The sequence below is a fragment of the Nestor notabilis genome, unplaced genomic scaffold (genome assembly GCF_000696875.1).
Source record: "Nestor notabilis isolate BGI_N333 unplaced genomic scaffold, ASM69687v1 scaffold1783, whole genome shotgun sequence".
NCBI lineage: Eukaryota > Metazoa > Chordata > Aves > Psittaciformes > Psittacidae > Nestor > Nestor notabilis.
In genome coordinates, this window is record NW_009920514.1 from 57286 (window position 1) to 76151 (window position 18866).

The following is an 18866-nucleotide window of genomic DNA, read 5'->3' on the forward strand; positions in this document are numbered from 1 at the left end:
GGGATGTTGTATATATACAAGCAACACTGGAAACTTTGCTGTTGACTATAAGCATTTTAATACACTTTCTTTTTCCTTTTTTATGAACAGATAAAAGGAATTTGTCTGGATTAATACTGAACTGAGTGCGTCTGAACTGAAGGAAATGTTTTAGGATTGCTCTCCTGACAGAAGTTGTACAAAAATGGCACACTGAGGTTTCTGCTTGCACTTCTGGGAAGACTGTGACTGTATTTTTGTATTGCCTTTTATTGGCCCATAAAAGACAATGTAATAACAAAAGTATCTTTATGCAATAGTAGTGGTTCACCTCCCACTGACTGGACATGAGTGATCAAAGATCTTTGCAAGACGATAAGCACAAAGTTAGCAGAACTTCCTCAAAGTTCAGGGAGTCTTCAAGAAGCATGCAATCTGATGATTATTTTGCGAGAAAACTTAAAGCTTTGAATGGTAGCATGGGTCCTCCTGTTTCTTCAAATGCATCTAGCAAAAGTGAAAATAATCAAACAAATGGTACACCAGCTGTGCCTAAAATGGGTGTTCGAGCAAGGGTATCTGAATGGCCTCCTAAAAAGGATTGTTCCAAAGAGTTGAGTAAAGCTGCGTGGGAAAATAGACCTCCAACTGGTTATGAAGGCGTTGGCTCAGTACTTCCGAATGGACAAAATGACCAAAGTGATGGACAGCAAGAAGAGCTAGAATTGGAATTTACAGAGGGAAAATATTCAATTGGAGATCTTTTTGTTCATTCCCCTCAAAGGGGACTTCATCCCATAAGGCAAAGAAGCAACAGTGATGTGACAATAAGTGATATTGATGCTGAAGATGTGTTAGACCAGAATGCTGTTAACCCCAATACTGGAGCAGCTCTTCATAGAGAATATGGCAGTACCTCTTCAATTGATAGACAAGGCTTGTCTGGAGAAAATTTTTTTGCAATGCTAAGAGGATACCGAGTAGAAAATTTTGAACATAAAACCCTTGCTCCCTTTGGATTTTCTGAGTTTTTCCACTGTGATCCTACAGTTTCTCCAAGTCTACATGCTGCTGCGCAGATTTCCAGGGGAGAATTTGTCAGGATTTCTGGCTTGGATTATATGGATAGTGCCCTACTTATGGGTCGAGACAGGGAGAAGTCTTTCAAGAGGAGGCTAAAATCAGAAGCAGTAGAAACATCTCTATTTAGAAAATTGCGAACAGTTAAAAGTGAGCATGAAACTTTCAAGTTTTCATCTGACCTGGATGATAGACTTGACAGAAATGTTCGTTCTTGGAACTGTCAGAAATGTTTTGCACATTATGATGTTCAGAGCGTTTTGTTTAATATAAATGAAGCAATGGCTACCAGAGTAAATGTAGGAAAAAGGAAAAATATAACCACTGGGGCTTCAGCTGCGTCACAAACTCAGATGCCAGCAGGCCAAACAGGAAACTGTGAATCTCCTTTGGGAAGCAAAGAGGACCTCAATTCAAAAGAGAATTTAGATGCTGATGAGGGTGATGGGAAAAGCAATGATTTAGTATTGAGTTGCCCTTACTTCAGGAACGAAACTGGTGGGGAAGGAGATAGACGGATTGCACTTTCTAGGGCAAATTCAGCATCTTTTTCTTCAGGTGAAAGTTGTTCTTTTGAGTCCTCTCTGAGTTCCCATTGCACAAATGCTGGTGTTTCAGTACTGGAAGTACCAAGAGAAAACCAGTCCATTCACAGAGAGAAAGTGAAGCGTTACATCATAGAACACATTGATCTTGGAGCATATTATTACCGCAAGTTCTTCTATGGAAAAGGTAATTTTTCTAATGCAGCTGTTAGATACTCATGATACTCAAAGATACTCATACATTAGATTTAAGTTGCTTAGTAAAGATTATTTATTTTCTTCTTCTCTGTAGAGAGACATAAGTATTACAGGGGATCCTGAAACTTTACTAAAATTGAACTTGTTATTCTTGCTCTCCCAGAGGGATAGTCAACAATCAGTGCATTATGTACAAAGTTATGCAATACTTGTGTAGGTTCATTAAGTGTGGGGTCATTTAAATTAGTATGTAAACTAACTTCTCTGAACCAAAATTTCTTGGTGGTTAGGAGAAAAACAAGATATTTCTATTTGGTAAATGCATTAGAAATAATGATACCAAGAACAGCAATCATTATGTCTTAAAAGATGCCTCCAAAAGAGAAGGTTTTATTATTGAAACTTCTGACTTCCTTCGTTTAGATTCTGCTGTCTTCAATTGTCTATTTTGTAGCCTTTCATACTGTATGCAAATATAGATACTCCTTGAACAGAGAGTTTCTGGTGATACTTAGTTTTTCAGCTTTAAGAAGGTTGGTTTATGCTTTTCTCTTAACCTTTTACCCTACTCTTTTAGGACACAATGTGTGTGAAAGCTCTGTTTCTGTGGGGAGAACCCCAAAATACCTGTCTCTGTCCTTCCTGTATTATGAATTACAGCTCGGTCTTTTTGCTGTTTTATTAAAAGTAAAAAAAAAAAAAAAAAAAAAAATAAATCTGCTTGTCCTTAAAAGACTGTTTGTTACTGCCTGAGTCTTCATGAAATCATTCTTCCTCTGCTTTCTAATTATATTTGAAGAGCAGGAAGTAAGCACTGTACTGTGCTCCTTCCTCCTGTGACCCTTCACAGGGGACTTGAAAGAGGATCCAGTACAGCACTTGTTTTCACAATATGGTAGACACCTAGAACATACTGGCTATAAAAATACTGTATTGAAAAGTCAAGGAAGAAAAGAATCTAGATGTCATGCAAGAGGAAGAAAAAGACCTAGAGCTAAGCAAGGAATGGGCAGTAAATGCAGATGTTCAAAATGGCTTTTAAGCTAGGCAGGTTGTAAAGGACAAATAGTTTTCAGGGAGTCAGAGTGGAAGAGAATGGAGGGAAACTTGTAACAAAAGGGTTGGCATATGTTTTGAGGGGCAGAGAGAAGAAAGGATTGGCATAGACAGAAATGAAAGGAAAATTGTCAATGGACAAAGATGCTGGCAGGATAGGGGAGGGGGGAAAAGACAAAGATCGAGTCGAATGAAAAAGGACTTCCTTATGAAGCGCTTTTATCATGGATGAGTTACAGGTTCTGAAGCACTGTGTATTTTTTTTGAAGACAAATCTTGTCAGGGACATTAAAAAAAGAAAATACAAAGAGTGCTTGAAACCGCTTTAAATAATACACTATAAACAAATCTAATGACCTTTCCAGAAAGTTTATGCAAATGTAATTAGTTTTAATTAACTTCTGTTCTGGTATTATGTATATATGATTTCTTGACTAAAAGTAAAGAATGCTTGTATTGATATAGTAATAAAAAGTTAAGAAATAACATCTGTGAGTTTTATCCCACATATAATACTAGGAAACTTGAATTGTTAATGTCCTTGTTGCTAATTGTTCTGTAGGTAGAGTTCTTCAAAAGTAAATATAATATGATTTACTTAATATCCAGTAATAAATTGTTACTCTTGCACCTTTACACTGGTAGTTAAGCCATGACCTGTTCCACATTATCTGTGTATAGAGCTGTAACAGAAGCTACATGAGAGAAATCTGTATTGGGTGGCTCTTAGGAGTCAGATAGCAAGTCATGGCAAGCACATGATGGAACTAAAAACTTAATTTTCAATGCCTATTATCTCAAGGGATCAAGCATGTAAGGAATCTCCAGGTTACTTCCAGCTGAACGCAGTTGTCTCCTAAGCAAAGTTTATTGTGTTAGGTATCAAAATGTCTTGCTGCTGTCCTGATCTCCCATGTAAGAAAAAGTGACATTTATATGCATACTGAATCTTACTTGATGCTCTTTCATGACAGTGAGCTCTTCTAGCTGATTGTTCATTGAATTGTAGATTTAATAGCACAGTTGAATTTAGCAAAATAATTGTGGAAAGATGAAATAAAAATGTAGCAAACAATAGTCGCTTGTATATAGAGACATGTAATGCCACTGATTTTCTTTGCCTTTAACAAGATATCTATGAAAAAGAAATAACTTTCTGAATATTTGATTTAGTTCACAGTTTTATAATTGGCACTTGTCAGCATGCAAGTTTTATTTCTGTTTTAAGATGCATGGAAGAAACACCCTGACATGTGTAGCACTAATTATTCCATTTCCTTTCAAGAAATGAGAGATTTGGAATTCAGTGTCTTCTGAAATGAGCTATAGTTTTATACTGCATATTTATAAGCTTTGTAACTATTGTTAAAATCAAATCCAACAAAACTGATGTAAAATATGTTAATGTTTATGGAAAATATATTCTCAGTTTTCAGTGTAGGTTTTTAAAAGCTAGAATGTTTTATTTTATCTCATGGCTTTGATTTATTAATGGTGTCCTTTATTGAAATATAATTTTGTGGGATAAAAGGGGATGAGAAGGGGAAAAAGCTATGTTGATTTTTAAAAAGGATAATTGAAATATTCTTTTATCATTGATTTGTCCTTTTCTCCTTGTGCAATTATCCTTGAGACTTGACTATTACTGCTTTTTTATTTGAGGGATGCTTACAATCATTACTTAATATGTTGTTTTATTTATCTGCTGATAAGAAACTGAAGAAATATTCTGGAAGAAACGTATGGGCTTAGCAAGCTTTTGGTGTTAACTCAGTTTGTATAAATAAGACTTCTGTATTAGAAGATAAGTTGACAATTATTCCTCAAAATGGAAAAGTAAAAATAGAGGAATATTTTACCATCTCTCAGCTAGAAAATAGCACTTATTTTCATCCCTTCCTTTCTCTCCAGTTGATACTTTTAAATCAACATAAATACATTTAAATGAGCTTAATGAGTTTGTACTTTATGAAATTAAAAGGTGCCTTGAATTAAGAATGTTTTCCCCAAATCCCAGAATATCAGTAGCTATACTTTAATTTACTTAAGTTACTTCCATTCTTGAAATTGTTTTATCTATTTTATTTTCAATGTACATAAATAATGTCCTTGGTTTTGTCTTTCATATTGTAAATAAACAGATACCTGCCAACCTTACATTTTTTTCTGCTCAGTAATACTGCAGCTGAGAAATCTAGTAACTATATTCCTAGAAATCTAGTAATATCCTTTTCTAGATTTACACCAAAATGGAAGGCTACAGAAACCCTAATTGACAAATTTAACTTTTGTCAAAGTCTGAATATGCAACTGTGGGGAGTTTTTCAAGTTGCTGAAAGTGTTTGGCTTCTGAATTTCTCCCTTTCTCTTTGTAAAATCCTGTTCCATTTGATAAATTTGCCCATTAAGGCTCAGAGTTTTAATTTAACACTGGGAAATCCATGAGGTATAATGTATCTATTCAGGTAGAATGCTCAGACTGGGGAAGGAATATAGTTGGTGAGCATGAGTGAATAACTAAATATCTATGCTCCTTTGAACACAGGCATTCCTTCCAAAAATAGGATGCTAGTTCTAATGTGCTGCTACTCATTTTCTTTCCACCAGGAGATGGACTGTAACCACCAACAAACTTTATAGATAGATTTTTGAAAGGCTACTGGAAACTTAATTTCAACTTGATTTGACAAACACGACTGTAATTTATGTAGCGATAACTTAAACTTTAGTATCCATTCTGAGAGTATGGATGGCTTCTCAGTGAAAGACATTTTGTGAAAACTTCCTTATACATTTCTTTGAATACATTTAAAAAAAAAGTATCAAACTAGCTTAAAAATGCCAGCAAAGTGTTTTTTTAATCCAGGCAATCTTAGAAGGAGAAATAAGTCTATTACTTAATTACTATTTAGAATACGGAATTATAGCATAAATTGGATCGGAAGACATTCTGGAGGTCATCCAGTTTAATTCCCTATTTAAAGCTGCCTTTAAAGTTATGCTCTGAATAGGTTGCTCATGACCTATTGCCCTTTAACTGTTCCTTCAGCATTTGACCATATCTAAGGATGGAGATTATATAAACTCCCCTTGCAGCCTGTTCCTGTTGTTGATTTTCCTCAGTGAAGTGCTGCATCTTGTGATGGTTTCAGCTTATCCATTCCGTCTGTACCTTGTAAAAGAGTGGCTCTTCCTTTTCTATAACCCCCCATCAGCTAGTGGGATCCTGCAATTATGGAGCCCCTCTTAACTTGCTCTTCTCCGGGCTACACAAGCTCATGTCTTTTGGCCTCTCCTCATCTGTTATATGCTCCAGCCCCCTAATTGTCTTGGAAGTTGTCTGCTGGTCTTGCCCAGAACTGGACACTGCCTCTTATGTGGCCTCAAAAGTGCCAAATAGAGAAGCATAGTGTCTTCTCCTGACCTGATAGTACGCTTCTGCTTGTGCAGCCCAGAGTGTGGTTAGCCTTCACATCACATCTGCAGGGGATCTTGCTGGCTGCTGTGCAGCCTGTTGTTCACCAGGGTTCTCAGTCCTTTTCCACAGAGCTGTTCTGAAGGCAGCTGGTCCCCAGCTTGTGCCTTTGATTATGAGCTTGCTTTGTTCCATATGCAGGACTATTGTTGGCCTTCATGAGATTTTGGTTAGCCCATTTTTTTTTTTCAGATTGTCTGAAGGGAGAGTTTGTTTTACCATGTCAGGTTAGATTTACTCAACTTGATTGGGTTAGGAGTTGCTTCCCATGCAGCTCAGCTGTCCCATCTCAGCAGTAGCTGCCTCCAGGGGTAGGAGAGAGTGGGTGGTGAAGCACAGACACCCCACAGCTGTAGGACTCCATCATTTAGCTAATTTAAAAAAATAGTAAACAGTAACAGCTCGATTACCAACTTTGAATAAACCTTTTACTGACTGGCCACTAACTGGAATTCATATTGCTGCTCACAGTCCTTTGAGGCCAGCTGTTCAGCCAGTTTATGTCCACCTTGTAATTTGCATGTTCAAACCATGTCTTTTCAGTTTAGCTACGCAGTTACTGTGGGAGACTGTGCAAAAGGCATTGCTAACGTACAAGTAGGTGACATTCATTGCTCCTTTCTCATCCGTAAAGCCAGTCATCTCATTGTAGAAAGCAACTGCGTTGGTCATGCATGATTTGCATTTGGTAAATCTATGCAGGCTGTTTCTAAGCATCTTTTTGTCCTTCACATGCCTGGAAATGTCTTCCATGAGAAACTGTTCCGTAATCTCCCTGGGAACTAAAGTTTAGGATGACTAGTTTATAGCTTCCCAGACCCTCTTTCTTGCCCTTTTTAAAGGTGGCTGTAACTACTCACTGTGACCTTTCAAAGGAGGTAAAGAGTGGTCTTACAGTAACACTGGCTAGTTTCCTCAACATGTATCCTGTTTGTGTCTAGTCTGCTTAAATGGTCTCTAACTTGATCTTTCTTTTCTGTTGGTAGGGCTTTGCTCTCCCAGACTGGGCCAGTTGGCTCAAGGATGAATTTAACTATTCATCAAAGACTGAAGAGTAACTAGCCTCAGTTGTCATTTGTTAAAGCTGAGTTGCTGCTTGAATGTAAAGCTTTAAATAACAAATTGAATGAAATTAAGAAAGCTGCATAGCACCTTATTTGAAGACTTCTAGCTTTTTTGGAGGCTTTTATGTAGATATAGTTTCTCCAAAGTAGTTTTTTACAGGATCAAGCAAAATAGTTAACTTCACAGTAAGAAAAAATGCAACAAAATGATATTTCATAGTAGTTGGAGTATTTTGAGTTACAGGATATGAGTGATCATTCTGCTCATCAAAATGAGCATTTTGTAATTTATGTACTTATTGTGCAGTTCAGAAGATCACAAGACTGTATTTACAGATCTCATAACTCATTTTTTTTTCTTGCTGTAGAAATTTGTAATGAGATTTGTTGAACGTTTTCTAGGAGACTCATACTTCATTATTTTCTTCTCTTTTTTTACTCTTGTGCAAAAGAGCATCAGAACTACTTTGGAACAGATGAAAATCTTGGACCTGTAGCAGTCAGCATCCGGAGGGAGAAGGTTGAAGATGCCAAGGAGAAAGAAGGATCGCAGTTCAACTATCGTATAGTTTTCAGGACAAGTGAGGTAATGGCCTTTCAGTAATTCTGCAAAGGAACAGAAAAGTTAATTTAGAGCTTAGGATACTAAATGTTTGGCTGTGGATATGTTGCTAACTTTGAAAATAAATCTGTTAGTGTGAAAGGGATGTTTCATGTACCATTAGTATGTTACTTGTGGAACAAAGTTTTCCTCTTCTGTACTACATAATAATTTTCTCTTTTTGAGCAAGCACTCAAAAGGAGGTAGTTGGCTGAAGGGAACTACAGGGGGCAAGCAAGGGAACAGATGCTAAGAACAAAACTGAAGATAAGTTTGGATCAAGCTACTTGATGTTAAGTTTCAAATGACAGAAATAAAAGATTAAGAAACGTAGAGGAAATGGGAGGGGAAAAATATGAAAGCTAGTACTATGACTTGTATTTTGTATTTTGTTTCAAAATACTTTCTTAGAAGCTTTTTTCTGTGAGATGTTTTTCTATACTTCTTCATACATGATTTGTGGAAGGAATATTCATACACTGATAATAATTGTCTTGTAAGAATTGCTTGCTCGTTGTGGAAGAATGTGTCTCATAACTTCTATTTCAAGTAAATTAGTATCTCTTGCAAACTAATTTCTTCTTTATTACAGCAACTACCTTTGATTCGTGTGAAAGTACACAATGTTATTATAGGAAGCAACTATATATTTTCATGTTCTTAGGACTATTGCTTTTTGTTGTGATTAGGACATAGACAAGTGTTAGCTAGACCTGATATCTCTGGGCTCATGTGCTTTTACAGATACAGAAATAGATACATACATACATATATGTATATATATAAGGCTAGGTTTTTCTTTTACTGCAAATAAAAAAAAAAGAAGGGTGTGTCTGTATGTATGTGTGGAGAGGTGATTCAGCTGACTCACTTCTAAGAAATTACTCTATCTTTGCCAAATCCATTGAAGATAAAGCAGCATGGCTTAAAAAATAGGTGGACTGGTTAAATAAAGGTGCCATTAGCTGGGGCTGACCTCATCTCTTCAACCTCACATTGAACTACTGTGTCTGCTAGGGTAGTGTGGCATTAAAATTAATGATTTTTAGTTTCCCATCTGCTTTAAATATTGTTTTTTCTCCAAAAAATTAAGTCTTAGGAATTAGAATAAGTTACTAAGATCATCATTGGATTTTTTTAAGCAACAAATATGTTTGTCACTGAGATAAGACCCTATCTCCTCTTTAAAAGTTATTTAGTAATCTTTTTACCGCTTAAAAAGTTAAAAATAGTGATCGGTTTCTTCCCCTTATCTTCCAAGCTTTTGCTAAATCCTGAAGTTTATATCTTTAAAAATCATTGTAGTAGTAGTTCAAAAAATGTTGTGTTTTACCTTTACTGCAGCTTACTACACTTAGAGGAGCAATTTTAGAAGATGCTATCCCATCCACTGCTCGGCATGGCACAGCAAGAGGTCTGCCTCTCAAAGAGGTACTAGAGTATGTAATACCAGAGCTAAGCATTCAGTGCCTGAGGCAGGCTTCCAACTCACCCAAAGTACCTGAACAGCTGCTTAAACTGGATGAACAAGGGGTATGTAGCACATGACTTTTCTTTAAAAACTGTTCATCAAATAATAATAATAATTTTGCAGGCAGTGTTAAGAAGCATGGATCTCTAATGAAAACTATTTACTTCCTTAGTATTGGAGATACTTATGTGTTTTCATTGACAAAATGAGGTTTGCTTTTCTAAGGAAATTATTTTTAGAATACACTGCAGCTTAGGAAAAATCAAAATTTGGTCTATGGAGATTCTCCTTAGATGAGTGAGAGAAAGATTATAACAGCTTTTAACATCACCAAGAAACGATTTCACAATTTGTATTTGCACCTGTATTTGTACACATGTTGAATGCAAATGAAAATACATCTAACGTTTTATTAATGTTGTGTATAGGTAAGGAGGCAAAAGGATATAACTAAGTCTGTACGTCTGAGAGTTTGGGTGGTTTTTTGCAATAATATTTTCTGATTAACTTGCAGCAATCTTACTAGAATAGAATGCTTCTGGGTTCAAACAACTGTAATTGTGATTGAGACTAATAAGTGGCAATGAAATATTCATATGGCTTAAATTTGGAAGAAAAATGGTGAGACTTATTAGGTTCATTGTAGTGAACCTGCTTCATTCAAAACTAGTGATTGAATTTATAGCATCTGAATATTCTGTGAAGGACAGGCTTGTGATGACTTTTAAATCAAATTTTAAAACTGTTTTTAAAAAATGTCTGTTTAAAGTGAAGATTGCACTTTCTAGGCAGAAGTCAGTGTCTGTTGAAGTTGAATCAGCTGGTGGATCCAGTTAATTATGATGGTGGTATAATTAATTTTTTAATGCTAATCCAGTTTTGAATGTAGTGATTGTGTCTAACATTGGTGTGTCTACCAAAATTCTTTTGTCTTCTCTTGTGGCTGAAACAGTTGCTCAAAATCAAGTAAATGTAGACAGAGGAAGATAATTGCCTGGGTAGATAAAGATAATTTTGTATGCATATTTACTACTTTTGTTTACTGTAGTCTTTGAGGAGGACTTTTAATTGAAAATTCATTTGCCACATGTCCTTATTTACTCCTCTGTGTGTTAGTTCATCTGGTAAAACAGTAGAGGGAAATCAGAAGCACTCAGTTCTGAGTCCAAGAGTTCCTGATGTACTGCTGCTCCCTGTCTTTCCAGTTTGAGCTCCAGTGTGAGTTTAGGTTAATCTAATAAATAATATTCACTGTTCAGAGGGGCAGGATGTTCTAGGCAGTATAGAGGACTACTTTATTTGACCTGACCTGAATATTTCTCAAACTCACTATAAATATTTCCCCAAAACTGGAAATGAGATTGTCCACTGAACCGACCAAAGTAATTCTTTAATCATCAACTCTTAATTTTGACAGCACTACACACCACTACTTTTTATTTTGGGTGATAAGTCATAAAATAGAATTCTGCTGCAAGTGGGCTGTCACCAATCAAAATGTGATATTAATGTGTCTTATGTGCTGCTATATTATAATTACTTGAACATAGAAAGCTGTGCATAGAACTGGCATGAGATCCATTTAGGCTTTAATCCTCTTACATACTTCATGCTTTCAGTTTATTAGTCAAGTAAATACCGAGTTATGTTTGATAGCTGAAGGTGATGACTGGCTGAAGCGCCATGAGTTTAAAAATACGAATCTTGATCTAGAGGATCAATACTGTCACCAGAATAATACTAATTTTGCATTATGGTGCATTAAATGTTTGCATAGTTCCTCAGCAAACTGAAGACTATTTCAGTGGTTTGATTTCATTTTCTACCTGTTTCACAGTTTTCAGTGAATTCTAGTATGGATTATGGAGGAATCATGTGGCTAACACTTTATCTCTAAAATGACAGTAGAAAATAAATGCAAATTGGATGCTTAACCTAATTTGAATGTATAAAGAATCTGCATTTTCACAATTCATTCTGGCATATGATACAGCATAGATTTGGCTGTAAATTTACAAGAAAAGTCAACTATTTATCAGTAACCTGGACATTTGTGGGTTTTTTGAACCTCTCTCTTTAATGTCCCCCTAGTTCCCTCCCCCTGTTTCTGCTAATGGTTGTTTATTGTATATATATTTCTGGTTCCTTTCACATCCCCCTGGGAATGTTCCCTTCTCTTTAGGTCAAAGGCTGAAGTTTACAAAAAGCCTAAAGAAATTAGGAGCTTTGATTGCAGTATATTTAGTGGCTATTGAATGTCTATCTCTTGAGGTTTCTTGCCGGAAAACTCAATCTTCTCATGATGGAAGTCAAAAAGTTGTTGTTACATTGTAAAGAATCTATACTGATAAAGAATTTATATTGTATAAGAAGATGACAATATAGCAAGGTTCACTAGTGAGTGATTCTGACTGAAACATAGTCATTTTGAGTCAGAAAGGATTGCTGTGCATCTTTAATACATATCATATACACAACTAGCTGAATTATTTTCTAGTGCCACATTATTAAGTTGTTCTCAGTGTTACAGTAAATGTAACATTTCTAATTTATAAATAATGTAATCAGAACTATGTCTGTAATTATTTACTTAAGACTTAAATAAGCATGTGGTACCATTTCGAAGCTGTCAGACTTTATCAGTTTTAAATATTCTGATAGTTTTCTATGGCAGTTAAATGTGCCAGATGAGATGATCCTGCCAAACCTCATTTAGTCACTTCTTTCTTAGGCAATTACTTCTAAAGGTACCTCAATTTCTGCTTCTGCACAGTCCCCATGATCTTCGTATGAGAGTTCTTTTGCTTAAGTCTTTTAATTTCATAGTCATGAGTGCTCCTAGCACATGGGTAGGAGGTTCAGATTGCTGCATATGAGATTGCAGCTGCTACCTTTTTTAGGAATAGTTGTATCGGTAGAATCAAATTTGTACATTATTGCCTGGTGTTTACAGTACTTGCCTAGCAAGTGAGAATCCAGTATTTTTTCGTTGGGGTGGGGAGTTTCAGATCCTCATCGTCAGTGTCTGCTTAGGATAATGTTTAAACCATGAGATGGTAGGTTGGTTTGGAAGATAGAGGAATAATTCACTCCTGTTTGGAATTATATTGATATTCATGAAGAAATTCAGGAGTGACTGGTGTCCTCAGAAAGAATAAAGGGGTATGACCACATATTTCCAGACTGAATATTTTGCCCAAGTGATTCGTTACTATTATTTGTCCCTCTATTGTTGGTGTCTCAGTTAGCATTTAACTTCTCTACTCCTCCATTCTAATATGAAGTCAAGGAAATTAACTTAAATTCCCTGCAGTTTAAGCTAAACAATTTGACACAGAGCTGGTACAGAGGTGGCAGTGTGTTCACAATCATTTTAAGTCTTTGCTGGGAAATGTCAAGTAACAGCACTGCTTCCTGTAATCTAATGTTTATATGACCAGTTCTATTCCAGTTTCCTCCATGAAATGTTCATGCTAGCTTTCCACTGAATAAAATAGTTACTAGTATGCAATCTGGAACCTTCTGTTAAATACCTAATTCTCTCCAGGCAGCACTTCAAAATGTGGACCAAACAAGGAGGCACTCTGGATTGACAGTATATAATGCCAGTCAAAAGGAAATGAGAAGAGCAAGCAGTATCTTAACCCTGCTATGCTCCGGAGTTCAGCAATCTGACTCGGGCAGCTCCCACAGTGCCTCTGTAATCCAGAATCTCCTTTTACTTCAGACGGTCATCCTTCCCCTTTCACGTCCAAACTTTGACACAGCTCATGGTTCTGTGCTGCCAAGGTTTAACCTTATTGCAGCACCGTTCCTTGTTCCTGTCCTTACTGAGTCTGTTATTTGTTCTTAGCTGGTCTCTGGTCGATGGCCTCCTACCAAAGTATGTTCCACAAGGGCTCACCCTTACATAAAGCAGTTATCAAAGGGAGAGGACAGATTGGGGCTCACCAGAGAGGTAGGAGGGCTGGCATCATACATTACTCTTAATCCTGCTGTGCTGCACGTTTTCTACACCAGTAGACCAAATTCAGAGTGTGCACTGCATGAATATAGACCTGCTAAAAACATGGAGTTAGGCCTGTTTGTACTAGTTAAAATGAGAGGAAATTGTCCCACTGATAGGCTTAACTTCATACAAAGAAAAGGACTTTTGGCCCAATTGATGTTATGAAGTGTTTTGCTATTGACTTTAATAGTTCACCATTTCCCTGTTACTTCATTTTAATACATTTACCTTTTGGGAATGAGAGACTTATTGTTAAAAGTCTATCTGTGGCCTTCAAAAAGCTTCATTAACTTGACCATCTTGGGAATTCTTTGTGTGTTGATTGTGTACGAAAGTAGATAGTTAAACCAGGAATGCTGTCAAGTTTAATCTTGAATTGCATGGGAGACAAAAAAGGATACTAGCTTAAATAGGCAGTAAGTAGTGTTATGAAAGCACAGAAGTCTATGTTAGTAAAAGCATAGTGAAAGCTTTTATTTCTCTAGGGTTGATGAGGATTTGAGTAGTGGTTTTCTTTCTTTCTTTCTTTCTTTCTTTCTTTCTTTCTTTTTTTTTTTTTTTGGTTGGTTGCTTGTTTGTTTTTTGTTTGGGTTTTTTTTTTTGTTTTTGTGTTGTTTATTTTTTTTAATTGACTGTTAGCAACTCCCTTACATACAGCTCTCCACTTACAATGGATAAATGCAGCGTTTATCAAAGGTGGAAGGTTAAGGATTATTTGAAGTCTGCAATGATACTTTTTACACTTTCTTCTTTTTTTTTATATATATATATATGTGTTTTGTTGAATCAACCTATTAGTATTCTCATCTTGTAGTTTTTCCTCAAAAAACCCCAACCATTGTGGTGAAATATTGATGCAGTAGCAAGTCTATTGGTACAGTAGTTTTACATTATACTTAACATGGCAGACCACGTGTTACATGTATGGCAAAGGTGAAGCAGACTGTTCTTGTCACCTTTGCTCTAATAGGAATATATACCATCTTTTCGTAACACACATCTTAGACTCTAATCCTGAAGTCTGATTAAGAGAAGTCTGCATCAAGAGAGTTGATCTGAGTCATGAATATAGATAAATGTCTTAAGCGTGTGACTGATGTTCTCTGCCATTTGTGAAGCTCTAGAAGCTGTCAGTTAAGAATAATAGGACTAATCCATTCACATGGCAGTTTCCTGTTGATCATCTTAAGTATGCATAAAAGCTAAGAAAATAAGACAATACTCTGCTCAAGAAGCGATCATCTCTTTCTGTACTTCTTTTAGTTGTCCTACAATTTTTTATACAAGTAATTTATCTCTTTTTAATGTTCTAGAATTGAGGTTAGTTTCTTTAACAAAACTATTTAACTGCAATCTGTTTTCTAACTTGAAGTATACCTTTGACAATGAGGTATAATTTTTTAACAATGGATTATTTTATGGTGAGGGCAAAAGATTTCACTTAACAGATGTTACTGTTCTGAGGGCCTGTTTGAACTGAATTGCACTGGACTTTTACGGGTAGAAATATGGGAAAACAAGCTCACTTTGTTATGAATTTGAGAAAAAAGACAGTTATACAAAAATTTTCAGTTATACAAAAAGTTGACAGTTACACTAAAAGTTCTCGTACTATAATGTGCAGTAGAGAGTGCTTTTATAGATAACTAAGTCAAAAGTTTTCATGAACTGCTTTTATCTGTGTTTGGATAGTGACCATCCAGTTTTCTTTTGAGATAGTTATTGGGGTTTTTATTGTTGTGGTTTTGCTTGTTTTGGTTTCTTTCTGTGGTGACTTAGTTTCCTAAATCAGAACACTTATTTTCTCACTTTCAGCTATCTTCTCCAAGGGAAAATAACACTCAATATTTTAACTGTTAATATTTGTTCTATTATTGACTTCCCTTTGCTTCTGTAATTTTTCCTTTCCTTTATTTATATTTTTTATTTCAGCTGAGTTTTCAACATAAGATTGGTATCCTATACTGCAAAGCAGGCCAAAGCACAGAGGAAGAAATGTATAACAATGAGATGGCAGGACCAGCTTTTGAAGAGTTCCTTGATCTGCTGGGTCAGAGAGTACGGCTAAAAGGATTTAGTAAATACAGGGCTCAGCTAGATAATAAAAGTAAGTTATGTTTTTGACCTATGGTAGAAACAGTAATTATCCAGTCGATCTTCTGCAAATCCTGTCTTGTCTTTTCATGCTCTTGACTTTGGGTTTTGATTAGTAAGATTATATGGCAAATGAGGAAGATGAAGCATTATGATAAGAGCATATATCACACCTTGTCTGGAAGTTTACTTACTTTTTCTGTGGTATTAGTAGAACTGAAAATCAAGACAACTTATTTCATTTGTTTGCACTCAGTCAAAGTCATACTATGTGAGTGGTATTTTTTATATATTTCAAAATTTCCCAGCTACACTTTAATATCTTATCTGTAAGAAGGCAAAAGAAATTTATTTCAAAAATACAGAGTCATGACAAAGGACTGTTTTCCTTATTTCAACTAAATTTTTGTGCTTTTTAATCAACGTACATACTGATGTTTATATTTGAGGATCAAGTTTGCTCAGTTTCCTGGTTTCACACACATGCACAGTAAGCATGTTATCATTCAGCAGTTGATAAACATTCATCTGCTTACCTACGGTGCTGTTACTGCCGTTTCCTCAGGTCTTTCAGTTTCCATAAGTGCAATAGTATAATATTTAATTGTACACATTTGTTGGGGCTTGTAGCAAAAATAGGAACTCAAATATTGCTGTTAAAGTCAATGATGTGTTGACATACTTACTAGCACTGCATTTCACTGCCCTTAGATTTAACTTAACTCAGTATAATGTAGTTTTAACGGGATTTTGACAAATGATCACTATGAGCTGTGTTCTAAGGATACCTAGGTATTCATCTACTTTATTGTAACTTACTATTTTTAAAGAATTTTTTTTTGCAGTGAGGATGAAACCCTAGAACAGGTTGTCCAGAGAAGTGGTAGATGCCCTATCCCTGGAAACATTCAAGGCCAGGCTGGACAGGGCTGTGAGCAACCTGATCTAGTTGAAAATGTCCCTCCTTATTGCAGTGGGATTAGACTAGATCACCTTTAAAGGTCCTTTCCGAACCAAACCATTCTCTGATTCTGTAATTTGATTTGTATCCTTATTTTTGCTGTAGCTTGTGTATTGCGTCCTGAAAATAGAACTTTTTTTTTTTTATATACTGTATATGGCCTGTGGATAACAAAAGGAATATTTTAATTAGCAAAGTTTTAAGCTATTATATCCTGCTACTTGTGTGTGAATTCTACTTACTGTTGTCATCAAATGAGAGTTCTGTGACCTATTACAGATAAGCTGCCAAGAGGGAAGCTCGAACAGATGTACTGAAAGGAAATTACAGGAAGATCTTTCCTTGCAAGGGATATTTTGCCTTTCAGATAGTCAAAGAGATCTAAGAATTGATAAGTCCTCTTATTTGCTGCTCTGGTCGTCCTCCCACTTATCTATCCAATCCAGCCTGGTTCTTAGGAGTCTGTTCTGTGTTTTTGCTACTTCAAAATCAGTCTTCGTTTAACTGGAGTAAATCTGGATTTTTTTTTTCCTTTTTTTTTTTTTTTTTTTTTTTTAATGGTACATTTGAACACTGATCAGTGTCATAGTCATAGAAGGATTTGAAGGATTTCTCTTCTGTTATCAAACTGGTAGTGCCCTGATAGACTGTTATCTCCTGTACAGCATTAGGAGAGAGACTTAATGATCTGTATTAGAATTTTTGGAAATATCTAGTGCATGTACATTATGCTTGGTACCCAGTGAAGATATGCTGTGCATAGGCCAGTTTCCAGCACGAAATGAGATATGTGAAGTTGGTCATAAAACCTCATGTTTTTACAATGAAGGGAGACCAGCTTTGCAATTAAAGAAATCTTTCACATTTTCCATCTCTAGTAGTGATAGGAAATGGTGAAAAAAGTGAGCTGAATCCTATGACAGATTCTAATTTATGGCTTACAGCGTAGGAAAGCAGCAATTCTGTAGTCCTGTCAACCTGTGTAAGCACCACATTTATTTTTATTAACATTATTACCTCTTCGCTTATATCCGTGCTTGTTTCAGTTTAATAATTCAGGCATGATAGACTATTGCATCCTATTTCAGTTCAGAATAATAACTCATTTTTCAAATTAACGTGTAGAAATACTTATTAGTGCACTGTGGATGTTAAACTTCTGGGATTGGTAAAAAGGGATGAAAAATTCAAAGGAGTAAGGGGTTTTTTGGTTTTGCATTTTTCCCCCAATCAGAGCATGACCCAGTATCACCCAGTAATTTTTACATCTGAAAATATATGCTGATCTGCCAAGCAAATTCAGTTTATACATTTTCCATGCTTCACTATGAATGTATATTGCTGATTGGTGTTGTGTACATATCGTTCAGTAATATCATTTTAGTGCTTTACTGCTGCTGTGTGCCATTAATGAATTCAGCCTATTAAAATATGTTGTCTTAGTTTGCAACATACAGAACGGAATTAAGAGAGTTCACAAAGATACAGTCTTCAGTTTGATATTAAATGAAAAATACTGTCTTAATTATAATCTTTTTTGTGTTATACTTGTTTTTTTTCATATCATGGCACAACAAGTATTATAGCATGTCATATTTGTAATTGGATAATATATTGATCAGACTGCCTGCAGGTTCAGAATAGTATAATAATGTCATCTCTAGTAGTTACATTTTTGGTAGGCATAATGTTTCTTACTCAGTTTTTGTAGTTTTCACATTTATAAAGTTTTTGTATTCTCAAATGTTTGACTAGCTGTGTTGGGGTTTTTTTCTTTAAAAAGTTTTGTCTGTTCTAATTTGGTCTGTTTATTTAATATTTTGATAAGTAATTAGTTGGTCCATTTCTTATGGACTATAGAACGTAGAATGTTGTTGCCGGTTGACCCGTCTGTCTGGTAAGCACCACTACTTTCTTGCTCACTCAACCCACAACAGAATAGGGGAGAAAATCAGAAGGGCAAAAGCAAGAAAAACTTGTGAGTTGAGATTAAGACAGTTCAGTAAATGAAGGAAAGAAAGGAATAAAAACAAACACGTACACACACCCCAAACAAAACAAACCCACCAGAAAACAACCCACCACCACAACAATCAACCAACCAACAGACCCCCCCCCCAAAGACAAGTGATGCAAAGGCAGTCACTTTCTACCTCCCATCACCAGACTGATGCCCAGCCAGTCTCTGAGCAACAGCTACCATGGGAAAACTGCCCCCACTCCAGTTTGACTGCAAAACATGATGTTACATGATATGGAATATATCTTTGGGCAACAGCTGTCCTACCTGTGTCCACTCCCAAACTCTTGCTCACTCCTAACGTACACACAAG

The 18866-nt window shown here is 35.9% G+C and overlaps 1 protein-coding gene across 1 annotated transcript in view; it reads left to right on the forward strand.

Annotated features, from left to right (window-relative positions):
* The first annotated feature begins 175 nt into the window (after positions 1–175).
* SIPA1L2 (signal-induced proliferation-associated 1 like 2) overlaps positions 176–18866 on the forward strand; it is an 83632-nt gene continuing 64941 nt past the window's right edge. Inside the window, exons 1-4 of the mRNA XM_010010699.1 lie at positions 176–1791; positions 7850–7983; positions 9343–9531; positions 15411–15585. Coding sequence (XP_010009001.1) covers positions 327–1791; positions 7850–7983; positions 9343–9531; positions 15411–15585 — 1963 coding nt within the window. The 5' untranslated portion in view covers positions 176–326. The remainder of the gene's footprint in view (positions 1792–7849; positions 7984–9342; positions 9532–15410; positions 15586–18866) is intronic.